Source organism: Manihot esculenta, chromosome 9 (assembly GCF_001659605.2).
Source record: "Manihot esculenta cultivar AM560-2 chromosome 9, M.esculenta_v8, whole genome shotgun sequence".
NCBI classification, from domain to species: Eukaryota; Viridiplantae; Streptophyta; class Magnoliopsida; order Malpighiales; family Euphorbiaceae; genus Manihot; species Manihot esculenta.
Window position 1 is genome coordinate 3,310,748 of NC_035169.2, and position 14,711 is coordinate 3,325,458.

Sequence of the window (14,711 nt, forward strand, 5' to 3'; positions counted from 1 at the left end):
GATTCGTTTGTAAGCTGGAGAGAGCATGGCTCACAGCAGCTCACTCTCTTATAACCATTTGAAGACTGGAGTCATATCAGTGACGTTAATAGCATCTCTTGATATGTCACCTCCCTAGAAAATTTGAACCCATCCTAAAAAAAGAATACATGCAAGCAAACCACAGCCCCCTCAGTCGCCGAAAGAGTGATATCACATCTATGAGTTGACCTAAACCAAGACTGATCTTTAAAATACTCTCACCATGAAGCTCCAAATCTAGAACTGCAAACGTAAAAATAGAAAAACACAATATTTTCACCCCAGCCATAGAGACAAGGAGCGTAAACCCATATCCAAGACTCGAGGAAGCCATCCCTTACTTAAATGGAACAGGGAAAGGCTGCAGTACTAACCACTAGTAGAGAAACAAGGTTTGCCCTCGGAAGTAAACAGGTAGAGATAAAGCACTCTCTCTAACTTTCACGGCTCATATTCAAAAATTTGATTTCAAATTATAAAAATATGCCTTTATATTATAGCAATTCTTATTTAAACCGGTTTAACATTAAGTTAAAATATAAATATATAAGATTTTATATGAATCTTACAGTATATTTATATAACTATTTTTTTATATTAAATATACCCTTAATTAAAATGATTTTTTTTTTCTATCACATGAAAATATATTTGCACCTATTTTCAAATAAAACTTTAATATAGTTAAAATAAACTATGTTTGCCTTTGGTTAACATACCATTCACTCATATTACTCCTTAAATATTAAAGAACTCATACTATTAGAAGATTTTTAAAATCAGAAAATTTTACTTTTTTTCAATAGATATTATATAGAATATATTAATAAACTAATAAATAAATCATCATATACAAGTTCATATAATTTAACATTACACTGCTGATTGCAACTACTTAGCTCCATAACACCATTCTCAAAAACCCCAACTCTCACACCCAACCCTCTGCAATAAACACAGAAACAAAACCTCATCTCTCTCTCTCTCTCCCCTCAAAAGAAAATCAATATATAATATGTAAGTGATCAAGTGATTGATTATGGACATCATAGATCTAACAGAAAATTATACGTTGCAATTCACCCCACAAAAATATTTTCCAGGCAAAGAACGATCATTCGAGCCGCTGTGTATTCGAGCTCTCCAATGACCACAGCTTGAAGTTACTTCATTGTCTTGTTAGTGAATGATCAAGTAATTCTTGAGAAGCATTACCTCTTCTGGTTGGTATTAATTTTGTTGAGAAGCAAGCCAGGCATCTCATCAATAATGGCGATTTACGCTTATAGGAACGCGCTGAGCAGCTTCGCTACTGTTTCCGAACCATTCACTGTTATAAGAAGACCAAATAGAAAGTCCACTTTTGTATGATAAGCTGTCAATGAGAAAATGATCCTGAATTCCTATTCGTTGCCTCGGTGTGCTCATCGACCTTGCCTTTGCCTTTGCAGATTCTGTTGCAGCCATGTAAGTTGGGAAAACAGGAGAATTCAGTGCAGAACTGTCATCTCCTGTAGTATTCCGTTGTGTCCGACAAAATGATCTTCTTGGAAATGACACTGGTGAACTCAATGCTTCTATGTTATCTTGTTTCCGTGAACTCATTTTCACTTGTGTTGTACCAAATATGTCACTTGCTTTCAGATTCTCTATCCGTTCTCTAGCCAATGCATCTTTGTTCGCCAATTCTTCCAGCCAGTGTCTCTGTTTATCAGGTTCATTCTTGGCTATTGATTCTTCCAGTACATGAGTGTTTCGCCTCTCCTGAAATAGATAATAATGTAGCAGAATCTGAACATGAGAAATGAAGGGAACAGCAGAAAACAAATGGCATTTAAGATAAAATTACCCGGTGTGAAAATGAGTACTTCATCATTCGATCCCTTTTGATGCTAGCCTCTTGCTTCTTGAACCATAGACTTTCCATGTCTTCCTTTGAAAGTGTGCTGTAATCCCAACAACTTTGGCTTTTGCATTCGAGCTGTCAAGAAACCAAAACAAAGAGCAGCATATGTCATATGCTGTTATTTCGCTTTATTCTTCACAATTTGCTCCATTTCTCAGACATTTCTTGAGAAGGGAAAAGAAAGCCTTAAAAATAATTACCCTTACCTTACTGTCCATTTCTCCCAACTCCTTGGACTTGGACAATTGTTTATTTCCGCCTTCCTTATAAATGTCAATGGTCGTCACTCGGACCTTCGATCGCATCTTTGCGTTGGATGGCAAACGCTTCAATTTCGTGCCTACTTGACGTCGCACAACTTGTCCACGAACAATCGCTTGAAGCTTCACCACTCCCTTCAACGCTCTCAAAGCTTTCCTTGCCTGTTTCAATACCATTCAAGGGCTTGTGTAAGATCATACATCAGCATAAATTCTATTAAATTGAACGCAAGTGAGTAAAATCAAGTTGATAAAATTAAGCCTAAATAATTATAAGAAAGATTAAAAAAAAAATTATGAATTTAAACAGTAGAGAAGCTCATGCTTAGCCATTGCAGAAGAGAAAGGGTTTCTGCAAGCTTACAAGATATCCCCGGAAAGCACTCTGAATCTTAATGGCAGCCAAGTTTTCATCTTTCATGGCGAAATGAAGACGAGATTGAGAAGAACCAGTGAGCTTCACAACCTCAGCTGCAGCCTGAGCAGCAGCAACTGCAGCTTCCGCCGCAGCCGCCGTCGCAAGAGCTACAGTCACAGCAAACTTTCTCTGCTTTTCTGCTGCTTCATCTATGATCCTTTGAGGTGATGGCAGCACAGGACGTTGTTTTAACTTTAGCTTTCCAAGAATCCATCTCCACCTTCTAGATTTCTGTTTTCAAAGAAAAAACATGAAATGTTTCTTTTAAAAGAAAGAACAGAACAGGGTAGTAGAAAAGGAACAACCTTCTCTGTTCTTGTTTTTTCCTGAGAAACAAACAGCCTTTTGAACCAACCAAACCAGCAAGTCTTCTTTGCCATTGGAGATGTTCTGAAATCAAATTAACCCATTTTACGAAACCTCATCATCTGAACTTTCAACAAGAACCCAGAAACCCTCTAACCAAAATAACCCAAAAAAGAACAAACAGAAAGTCAAAAATCAAGAAAATGGAATGAATCAGTGAATCTTGAACCTCACTTCATGGCAGAGGGAGAATTAAGCAGAGACAAGAATCCATTGAAAAGAGGAATATGGTATTGTGAATAGAAGAGTGTGTAGGTGTGAGAGAGAGAGAAGAATATATAAGAAAAGAGATTGATGTGTCATAGAATGGAAGCAGAAGCAGAGAGAGAAAGAGAGAGAGAGAGAGAGAGAGAGAGGATTCTTCTTAGAATGTTAATGGCAAGTCTGTTCTTTTTGTATGGTGGGGCCCATACTTTTCTCTCTCTATTCCAACTGTCATTTTTCTACAACGACCACTGACCTCTTCCATTGTCTCTGCTAATGGAATTACTTTATTAACCCTTTTAACTTCTAATTAATCCATTTAATTTTATTTTTATTTTTATTTTTATTTTTATTTTTATTTTATTGAGTTTCCTTTCCAATTGAAAAAGACCTATAATTTCAAAGACAATAGACTTTATGATGCAAAGTACATTCCTTGTTATGGTAGGCTCAAACACAAAAGTTGCAATAATATTCTCCATCTGATCAACAGACTCTGCCACTCTATGATTAAGTTCATAATCCTCCCATCTATAGCTTGTGCTTTCATTCACATTATTATTTATCTTAATTATATTATTAAAAAGTAATTTATAATGAAAAAATATCAAGTAATTTTATTATTTTTTATTTTAAAATATATAATTTAAGTCAATTTAATTTTATATTTAAATAATATTTTATTATATCGTGCAATTTATAAAGAATGATAATTTATAAATGCATTCGTACTAACGTGAAATTTTTATATAAAATTAAATTATAAATTTTAAAATAAATTATATATTTTAAAATAAAAAATATAATATTTAAATATTTAAATTTGATAATAGCTTGAATTCTAATTGGTGACATTAATATGATATTTAAATATTATAGAGTTTAGTATTTAAAAATATAAACATATTCTCCAATTAAATTTAATATATTTAAATTTTAAATTAAAATAATTAAATATTTTTAAATTATCTTTTCAAATTCATAAGAAATCTACTTCTTCAAAATCAAATTTAAAACTCAATACCAAATAGATTCACAATAAAATCATTTACAAAACTATAGCATTATAAGTTTAAATTAGTCAATAGATAATAAAATAATATTTTAATTGTATATTAGTTTTATCTTAAAAAAAACGTTTCACATTAATTTTAAGCATAATTTACTTTTTTTTATTCTAATATATAATTAATAGATTTATCTTTTTATTTTTAAAAGTGAATATTTTAAATTTTAAATTTTAATTCTATTTAAATTATAATTTTTCTGTAAAAAAAATACAGTTAGTAAAAAACTAAAATGATTACCATAAGAGTATTTCGGAAAAAAAAAATTATTTTGCACTTTTAACTGTTTTAAATGTTTGAAAATATTTTGCTAATAAATTTTAATGATTTAAATTGTAAAAATAAGTTTTCAAATAAATATTTCAAAATCAAAAGTTTTAGAACAATACGTAAAAGTAGTATGCTTCCTTTGATAAGAAGTAAGCAAAGATAAAAGAAAAATTTACAATTTAGTATTTATAGAAAAATTTATTAATTAATTCATGATTTTAAAATATTTTTAACATTTTAAAAAATTTATTAATTAATACTTGTATTAATTTTTTTATTATGTAATTTATTAATAAATTAATTTCTAATTTCTAGTAGATATATTTTTTTGATATTAATTATTCAGTGTTGGAAATCTACTAATTTGACTTAAATCTTTCATGCCACGAAACTACAGGTGTCAAACTTTGTAAAATTCTTATTTATACCCATGAGTTTTATAGAAATTTTATTAAAAATATAATATTGGCCCCTCCAATTTTACAAAACTTGTACATGTATACATATATCCTAATTATATGTTCCATTATTTTTGTTAAAAATAAATATTTAGCATTTTTAAATTTTGAGAATGTTGTTGTGAGCATTGGGATCTTTTAAATTTTATTATTATTATATTTTACTTAAAATCTTTTTAAATTTAATTAATTTTAATCCTACTCTTAAAATTTTTATACTTTTTTAAATATTATAGTTATATGCAAAATTTTTTACTATCAAGTCTCCGAATATAATTTTTCATCGATAAACGTCGATAATATTATTGTTGGTAGTTTAAATTATTAATAAATAATCAATAATTTATTTTAACGACTACCTTTTTAATAATTTGATTGGTAAATTCTATTCTTAAATGCTTATTATTTCAATTGAGTGTTTGTCTATAAAATTATAATATAATAAATAGAGTTATTTTTCTATTTATGAATTATGTGAATGATTTATTTTTAATTAGATTAAAGAGATATTTAATAGAATAAATATAAACTAACTTAGCAAATCATATAATCTTCAAGGTAAATTACTTTGTCATCCCTTAATTATATTAGAATTAACTATGTACATCCTCCGGCTTTCAAACTCAACAGTTTAATTTCTGAGTAGAAGAATAATGTTTTTTTTTTCAATTTAATAAGATCAAGGTATACGGATCAAATAATTTATTTTTTAAAATTCAAAACTAATTTCTTAGATTTGCCAAAATTTAAGAACAAAAAAGTAATATAGATTTAAAAATAGTTTAACCATTTCTCAATATTTATTTGAAAGAGTTAAATTATAAAAATTAAAAATAACGATGTTTTAAAAAATTAATATACATATATATTAATTGATATGATATAATATACATTTAAAGTATATCATGTGTTATCATCATACGATTGAATCACGTGACAAAATTCTAATAACTCACGACACTTGATTATTCAAGTTTCACGCATGAGAAAAAAGATTCGGTCAGCATAATAAACAGTACACAGAATGATAAAGGATTCGCTCTATATGTCCGGTTGAACTTTTCATGACATTTAATTATTATTAAAAAATATTATATAAATCCACGTTACACTTACAGTTATGAAATTTTTATCTATTAATCAGTATTAATCAAATTTTTAAAAAAATTATTAACCTTATTTTCATAAAGTACTCTTAAACTCAAATAATCCATTTCCACTCACCCACTTACATACGGCTATCCTCTTAGGCTTTCGTGCTTGCACTTGATCTGAAATATAACAAAGATCCAACAATTTCTAAAACAAAGGGCTAACAACTTTTGTCCCCCACATTGTCAATCATAACCCACATGTGAACTTAACCAAATTCTTCATCAAGATAATGTCCAAGCATTCAAGAGGACTTAGTGGCTTTTGAGCTGTTGACCTCTAAAGACTAACATTTTTTTTTTTTTAATTTCTAAACTAAAATAGTTCAATTTCTTAAAAAAAAAAAATCATTCTATATAAAAATATAATTTGAATTGTGGTTATAAGGAGGCATACATTAAAAGTGGCTTTCTAGCTGTTGAATGGTCCTAGAGAATGACTTAATCATGCAAAGCCTTTGGAACCTTTGCTTAATTTTTATTATTATTTTTTATTATTTTTATACAATTATAAGTTATAATTTCCTTCTAGCTCTATTTTAGTTTCATTTATTTTTAATTTTACCTTTATTTTGAGCTTAGATATTCATTTCTTTCGATATTATTTTTATTATTAAATTCGGTTCAGTTGGATTATAATCGATCGATTTAATTGAAAAATTATAATCGATCGATTTAATTGAAAAATTATAATCGATCTATTTAATTGAAAAATTAATTTATTTTTAATATTTCCTTTTAAATATATCCTTTAATTATTTATTTTTTTGAAAATATAGCATATAACATAGAGTAACAAATTCGTAACAGATAAAAAATACATCTAATAATTTTTTTAAAAAAATATATTATTATATATAATAAATTAATTAATTTTTATTAATTTTAAATTATTATGTTAATAATATAATATAATTATTATTTTCAATTAGTAAAAAAATATTAAGTTCATAATGTAAATATAATAATTATTAAACAATGTAAGATTGAATTTTAAGTGTAATTATTCTACTATTAAATTTTTAGTTCCAATTATATTTTTTATTTTATCAATTAAATAATATTATAAAAAAAAGGAAAATCATTTGAAAAGACATTATAAGCTTTAGTTTTGCCACCTTCAGACATTCGGTTGCCGAAGTCAAAAGTTGCTAAACCATACTATTGAATTTTGCAAAACTAGGTTAGAATATTTTATATTTTTAAAAGAAAATATAATTTTTACGACCAAAATTTTATATTTAATGAGGATTATATTGAAAATTTTTAATTTTAAATAATAAAATCTTAATTTTTAATTAAAAATTAACTAATAGAAAAAGATATTTTTATCAAAGAAAAATTAAATTATTTTAAAGAAAATAAATTCTTATTTTTAAAAGATAAAATCATTTTTTTTATATTTTAAGAGTTTTATTAACATTCCTCTATATATATAAATATGTGAATATATTTTATTTTTTTAATTAAAATTAAATAATAAAAAATAAATTATATTATTCGCATAAAATGCTTTTTAAACGGAGTTTTTTTTAATGTCTAACTTCGAAGGAAATATTTAATAGTATAACTTACTTTTTAATAAAATAAAATTATTAATCTTTAAAATATTTCTCCCACATATAATTGAAAATACAATTTATTTAATAAAAAAAGTGTTTTGCTTTTGGTATATAATCAAGGGCGGAGGGAAAGTACGGCAAGGGGGCATGTGCCGTACCGGCGACCGGAAAATGTTTTGAAGGGGATAAAGGTGCCGTAGCGGCGCAGCCGATACCCTACTAAAGGAAAGCTCCTGACTCCGCCACTGTATATAATGATACTTAAAAGAAAAGTATAGTAAAAGGAGAATGACATAGCCTAAATTCTATCACAAAAAAGCTAGAAAGAAAAGAATATGTAGATGAACTAATCATCATTTGTAGTTAAAAGAAAACTTTTTGACCCTATAATGATGAAATAGTATTATGAGGGAAGATTATACGGAGTCGTTTTTTACAAACTTGGAAAAAAATTTTTTTTTTTAATAGATTTGTCCGATACAAATAAATAATTGATTATTAGTTTAAATCGTAATAGAACTTTATGAAATAAAAATAAATTAAAGTCCGGTTAAGCAAAACACATAAAATTAATCTAAAATTTATTTTTAAAGAAAATTAAACTGATTTAATTCAAACTGAACTAAATTATATCAGTTTGATTCAGTATTATTAATAGTATAATTTAATTTTTTTATATTTAAAAATTTAATTATTTTAATTTCAATTGTTTAATTGAGTAAATATGAACTGATCGAAAATATGAATAAGATACTGAGTTGATATAAATGTACTATGATCACTGTCACAACTTCCCATTTGCCAACATTGATGACTTTTGCTTCACTAGATTTTGTTATTAATAAAAAAAAATTATAATTTTTTTTTTCATAAAGCTTGCTTTGTTGATCAGAATTCAATACTCCAAACTTCCTTTAACAATTTCCTGGCTAAAAGGAAAAGGAAAAGGAAAAGGAAAAAGGAAAAAATTATTAAGACTAGTCCTTTAATAATTACACTCATGCAGAAGAGATATACATTATGCATTCATGAATTCAATGCATTTTACAAAGTTTTGCAAAAGACTTCTCTTCTTTCCCTACTTGGCCCATGGAGAACTCACCCACTTTAAATTGAAAGGTTTTTTTTTAAAAAAAATAAGAAATAAAAACTATAATATAATATATGAAATTTGACAAAAATTATATTTTAGTTCTTGTTATTAATAAGAAATAATTATTATTTAAATTTTCATCATGTTAACAATGAAACCATTAGACACTCCGAGGCTTAGCCTGGTGGAAAGTGCATCCTTGTAGCCTTGTGAGGTCAAAGGTTCGACTCCCCCACCCCCTATTTCAAAAAAAAAATAATGAAACCATTAGGTTAACAAAATAGTCGTCTCGTAGATATAAGCTATTTTATTTTATAGGACCAATTTAAAATGCATGAATATCAATTGATGAGGTATTTAAAATTAAATTTTAAGATTCATAATTCGTCATTATCGATTTTTAAAATATCAAATTGTGTTACCCATAATTTTAAAAGCCAAAAAATAAATAAATAAAAAATTGTGAATGATGAATGTTTTTCCTCGTAAAATTGACCATCTAAACATTAGGTATGGACTTGTTTGGAAGAAAATTCAAAAATTTGAATATTTGAATAATTAAAGTTTGATCTGAAACATTATTAATTAGCTGATTATAGTGGGTAGATGAACTTATACTCATATTTTTATTGTAAAATTATACACCAACTGTTGACAATTTCAATTTATAATTATGATTTTAGTTTATATAATTTTCACTTTTCAGATAAACAGAAGGGCAGTCTATGAGAAGTAAATGCACAATTCAGGATTTCTGTATTGCTAATTAAATTCGTTCTCTACTAGTGGCCGACTAGTCCCTTTTTTAAAAAATTTTAAAAAGAATTTGACTTATGGCGACGTGGACGAAGAAAACAATATATCTAAATAAATAATCTAATAGTATTAATGTCATGACTTTTGGAAATAAATTTTCAAACCCAAATATACTTGAACATCCTACATTTTCAAAACTCTGCATGTGAGGTGTTTGTGGACTGCTGTTGTACCAAAGTAAACCATGAAAGAGATATCTTAAGTTATGTGGTAGTGGTTGGAATTCATCCCTACAAGATATTATATAAAACTCGAAGAGTCCGTTCGTTTTCGTTATGGTTTTCTATTTTCTAATTTTTATTTGATAAAACGAAGCATATTCAGTTGTAATTGTTATGTTTTCGTTATGGTTTTTTATTTTTATTTTTTTATAATTTTTATTAAATTATTATTAACAATTTTGAGATTTATCTTCAACAATCAAATTTATTTTTTTAATTATATATTTGTTTAATTAATTTATAAAATATATTTTTATCTGATTATAATAGAAAATTTTATTATTTAATTTTTATGATATAAAAGACTTATTAATTAGTTTCTTAATTTTAAAAAATACATTAAATATTATTGAAATTTTAAAAAATTTATTAATTAATTTTTTATTAATTTTAATTATTAAATATTTTATTATTTAATCTCCATATTGAAAAACAACTCAGTTTTTTAATTTTTTTTAAATATTTATTAATTATTTTCTTTGCTTTTAAGGCTTTATAGACTTTTTTTTTTAAATAACTATTTAATTTATAGGGTATAGGAAAAAATTATTAATTAATCTTCTAATTTTGAAAAATATATTATAATATTTTTAAAATATTAAAAAATATATTAGTTAATCCTTTTATTAATTTTAATTATTAGTTAGTTTGATTCATTTTAATTATTAGTTAGTTTAATTCGAATTAATTTGATGGGTTGAATTTTTTAATAGGCTTTTATATTTTTTATATATTTTAAAATTTAATTAAAATATTATTATTTTAATTGTGATATAATTTTTTTATATTATTAAAAATAATATACTATTATCACTTATCAGTTTGATTTGATTTTTTTATTTTTTCTGTTTTTACCGAATTAAAATAACTGAAATTTTTAAAATTAAAAATTAAACTGAACTGAAATAAATAAAAAATCAAATCAAAAATTTAAATTAATTTGATTCTATTAATATTATATTATTAAAAATAATATACTATTATTACTAATCGGTTCAATTTGTTTTTTTTATTTTTTTCTTATTAAAATTGAATTAAATTAAAATAATTAAAATTTTTAAAATTAAAATCGAACTCAAATAAATAAAAAATTAAATCAAAATTTTAAATTAAATCAATTCTATTAATTATTTTAATTTAAATTAAATATTGCACATAGGAAACTTATCGATAATGGGCTCTATTAACTTAGGACTCTAAGCCTCTCTGGTTGGGCTTGGTTATTATGGATTGGACTCTAAGCCCATACATGGGTGGACTCACATTTTCCTTCAGTTATTATGCTCAATCAAGTCTGCCTTTCCTTGCTCTGTGTTGTGTGCCTCTAAGGCTACTCGACTCTTCATTTCTTCAGCTGAAAATGGACAAAGGTAACGTTTACATTTAGGAATCAAATATATATTAACGAAATATTTATATTTAATAAATTTAAATTTAATATAATTATACTAAACTAATTAGAATTTAACTAAAACTAAATTTAGAAAAGATAAGCAAATTCCTTCAATTGGGCTCATGAAGGCGTAGCAACGAAACCATGTGGCAGCGGTGGCAACAATATCTTGCTTGTTGCACCATCTTCCTCTTCAATCTGCAGCTCTAAAGATCTCTCTGTGGTTGTTGGTTTTTTTTATTTTATTTAATTTGTGTGTGGACTTTAGTTGATGGATTAAACCTCAAGATTCTTGTATATGTTAAGCTTGTTGTGAGCAATTGGGATTCACCTTTCTTATCAAATGGAATACTTTTATCTTTCAAGGAAAAAAAAAAAAGCTTCGAGCAAATTAAAAATGAAAAATAATTTAGATCTAAAGGGAAAAAGAAGCTTAGGTTTGTCCCCATCTTCTCAATCTTAGCTTAGCATATAAACTATTCGTAAAAAGTATTACTTAGTTTCTAGAATTTTTACGATTAATATCTATTTCGGTTCGGAATTTATTTAAAAATTGAATTGAAATATTAATGCGATTATAGTTTGATGTTTTTATTATTTATGTTTTGGTTTACTTTTTAATTTTAAAAGTAATTTGTTATAAATTATCATTTAATTTTTAAAATTAGTTATTTAATTCAAATTATATCATATGTATACACATTTTAACTATTTACTAATTATTATATATATATATATATATATATATATATATATATATATATATATATATATATATATATTTTTTTTTAGTTACTTTAAAATTGTATAATCTTTAATTATATAGTATATAATATATAATAAATAATTAGATTATCATAATATAACAATACACTTGAAATTAAAAATAATAAAAAGTGATTTAATACATTTATAATTAAAGTTATTAAAAAAATAGGTGAATAAACGATAATAACAGTATGTAAATAATCCATATTTGTAATATATATAATATAGAATTATAATATACATATTATAATGTTAAATATATAAATATATTAATTATGTATAAAAGTAAATAATAAAAAGGTAAAGTATAATTTAATTTTTTTGATTTAATGAAATATCTATTTTAGTTCATGTATTTTTAAAAATTTACAGTTTATTTAAAATTAAAATTAATTTATCATTAATTTGTATAAAAATGACTAAAATATTTTTAGTGCCTACCATTTTAAAATTAATTTGCCATTAATTTTCATAAAAATGACTAAAATACTTTTAATACCTACCATTTGAATTAGTGAAAAATAAATGGCTAAATTGCTAAATATTAAATTTATTAAATATCGCATAATTAGATTTTCACGGTGAATAGTAAACACTATTATCGTAACTCAATTAACAATTAACTCGATAAAATCTAATGGTCACCACATCAATGTATGTTGTCGTTGAATAATTATCGGCAACATGGCCTGATCGAGTATTGATAGACACTGAATGCCGAACAACCCTTACCCTTTCGTAGGTAACCATTTCGTCTTCTTTATAGACGAGAATCAAAAGGAGATCAATGCTTTTCGATTTTGTAGTGACACTACCTCATTCGACTATCACTGATGATGGGACACTACCATTAAAGGACACGTGAGTTTTAAAATTAAAAATATCGTAAAAGCATATATAATTTATCGAAATCGCACAACAATTCTCTTCTACAACCTCGAAATAACCAAATTCAATGTGTAATCACCACACATGGCCTTTACCTTCACCGAAGATAGGTACGCTTTGATCGCTAGATCTGTCAGCCAATGCTCGATTTTCTTATGGTGATTGCAACACCATACTAACTCTATAATATTTAATAAATTAACAGTTTAATTTCTTTAATTTTCTATTTGCTTGCTGACGATAGAGACTAAGAGTATTTTAATCATTTTCATAAAAATACATTAAGTTAACTTTAATTTTAATGGTAGTGACCAAATTATAATTTTTTTAATTATTAAAAATTAAATTATAAATTTTTAAAAATATAGTAACTAAATTAGACATTTTATTATTATAACTTATCCTAATAAAAATATATGTATAAAATTGATTTCTAATTCAGCTTTTTATTAAAAATCAAAATAAAAAATAAATTTAATTTAATACTATTTCAGAGATATGGTTGTTTGGTTGTCTTCGTAACTCTTAAAATCGTCCACATCCCTATTTGACGGAAGGGGTAAATAATTTGGGTAATTTATGATTTAGTCCCTAGGTATTATCATTATTAACAAGTCAGTCCCTATATTTTTAGAAACCTATTAAAACGTCCTTATGTTTTCTCTCCGTCAACGAAATAGTCATTCTGTCTATTTTTGCAGTTAAAAATATAGTAAAAGACTATATTACCCCCTATTATTTTTCTCCTTCTCCTCCTCCTTCCTTTTCTTCTTCATCAATTCTTCTTCTGCTTCTTCTTCTTCTCCTTCTTCTTCTGCTTCTTCTCCTTCTTCTCCTTCTTCTCCTTCTTCTTCTTTTGCTTCTTCTTCTTCTTCTTCTTCTTCTTCTTCTTCTTCTTCTCCTTCTTCTCCTTCTTCTTCTTCTTCTCCTTCTTCTTCTTCTCCTCCTCCTCCTCCTCCTCCTCCTCCTTCTTCTTCTTCTCCTTCTTCTTCTTCTTCTTCTCCTCCTCCTCCTTCTCCTCCTCCTCCTTCTTCTTCTTCTTCTCCTTCTTCTCCTTCTTCTTCTTCTTCTTCTTTTTCTTCTTCTTCTTCTTCTCCTTCTTCTCCTTCTTCTTCTTCTTCTTCTTTTTCTTCTTCTTCTTTTTCGGAGGAGGAGGAGGAGGAGGAGGACGAAAGAAAAGACAGGGACTATTTTGTTGACAAAAAGAAACGATAAGGACGTTTTAATAGATCTAAGAAAAGATAGGGACTATTTAGTTGACATAAAAAAACGATAAGGACATTTTAATAGATATGAAAAAAGATAAAAATATTTTAATAGATTTTTGAAAATGTAAGGACTAACTTGTTAATAATTGTAATATACAAGGACTAAATGAATTATTTTATTTGAGGGTAAAATTGGATTTTAAAAATTTTCTCTCTCCTCCTTTATCTAATTTTAACGGAAAATAGGACGGAATGACTATTTAGTTGACCGAAATAAAATATAAAGACGTTTTAATAGGTTTCTAATATATAGGGACTGACTTGTTAATAATGGTAATATTCAGGGACTAAATCATAAATTACCCAAATAATTTTAATTAGTTGGGGCATTTTTGTCATTTTAACAATCATATGAACCATCTTATGAGTTAGGCCGCGTAGCTGACTAGTTTGAAAACACAAAGGTTTTCGCTTGCTTATCCAATTCCCTCTTTGCCACTCCAAACACGTGTTATACACTTTTTGTGATTAGTGACGATGCATAAAGTAATTTTTAAAAATATATATAACATTTAAAAATTATTTATACTCCGTTTATTTTTAAAAAATGTATTTCATATTTTTTAATATTTTAAATATTT

At 25.9% G+C, this 14,711-nt stretch overlaps 1 protein-coding gene across 3 annotated transcripts; it reads right to left on the bottom strand.

Moving 5' to 3' along the window:
• Nucleotides 1-892: 892 nt before the first annotated feature.
• Nucleotides 893-3,317, bottom strand: LOC110622811 (protein IQ-DOMAIN 12). 3 transcript variants are annotated; one of them, XM_021767471.2, is made up of 6 exons: nt 3,146-3,317; nt 2,911-2,995; nt 2,552-2,836; nt 2,134-2,349; nt 1,871-2,002; nt 893-1,785 (listed from the first exon to the last, which is right to left on the bottom strand). In XM_021767471.2, exons 1-6 carry the CDS (start codon nt 3,148-3,150, stop codon nt 1,285-1,287), a joined length of 1,224 nt encoding a protein of 407 aa, XP_021623163.1. In that variant the 5' UTR covers nt 3,151-3,317; the 3' UTR covers nt 893-1,284. The 3 variants fall into 3 exon arrangements, with proteins under 3 accessions (XP_021623163.1, XP_043815611.1, XP_021623164.1); XM_043959676.1 differs by having other exon boundaries at nt 2,911-3,033; nt 3,141-3,317; XM_021767472.2 differs by having other exon boundaries at nt 894-1,785; nt 3,141-3,317.
• Between the last annotated feature and the right edge of the window lie 11,394 nt (nt 3,318-14,711).

What these genes read in the sequence shown, in the direction of transcription:
- LOC110622811 (XM_021767471.2), bottom strand. An exon ending in GTGCTTTCCGGGGATATCTT is followed by an intron (nt 2,350 to 2,551) that starts GTAAGCTTGCAG and finishes GTATTGAAACAG; the next exon opens with GCAAGGAAAGCTTTGAGAGC. An exon ending in AGTACTCATTTTCACACCGG is followed by an intron (nt 1,786 to 1,870) that starts GTAATTTTATCT and finishes TATCTATTTCAG; the next exon opens with GAGAGGCGAAACACTCATGT.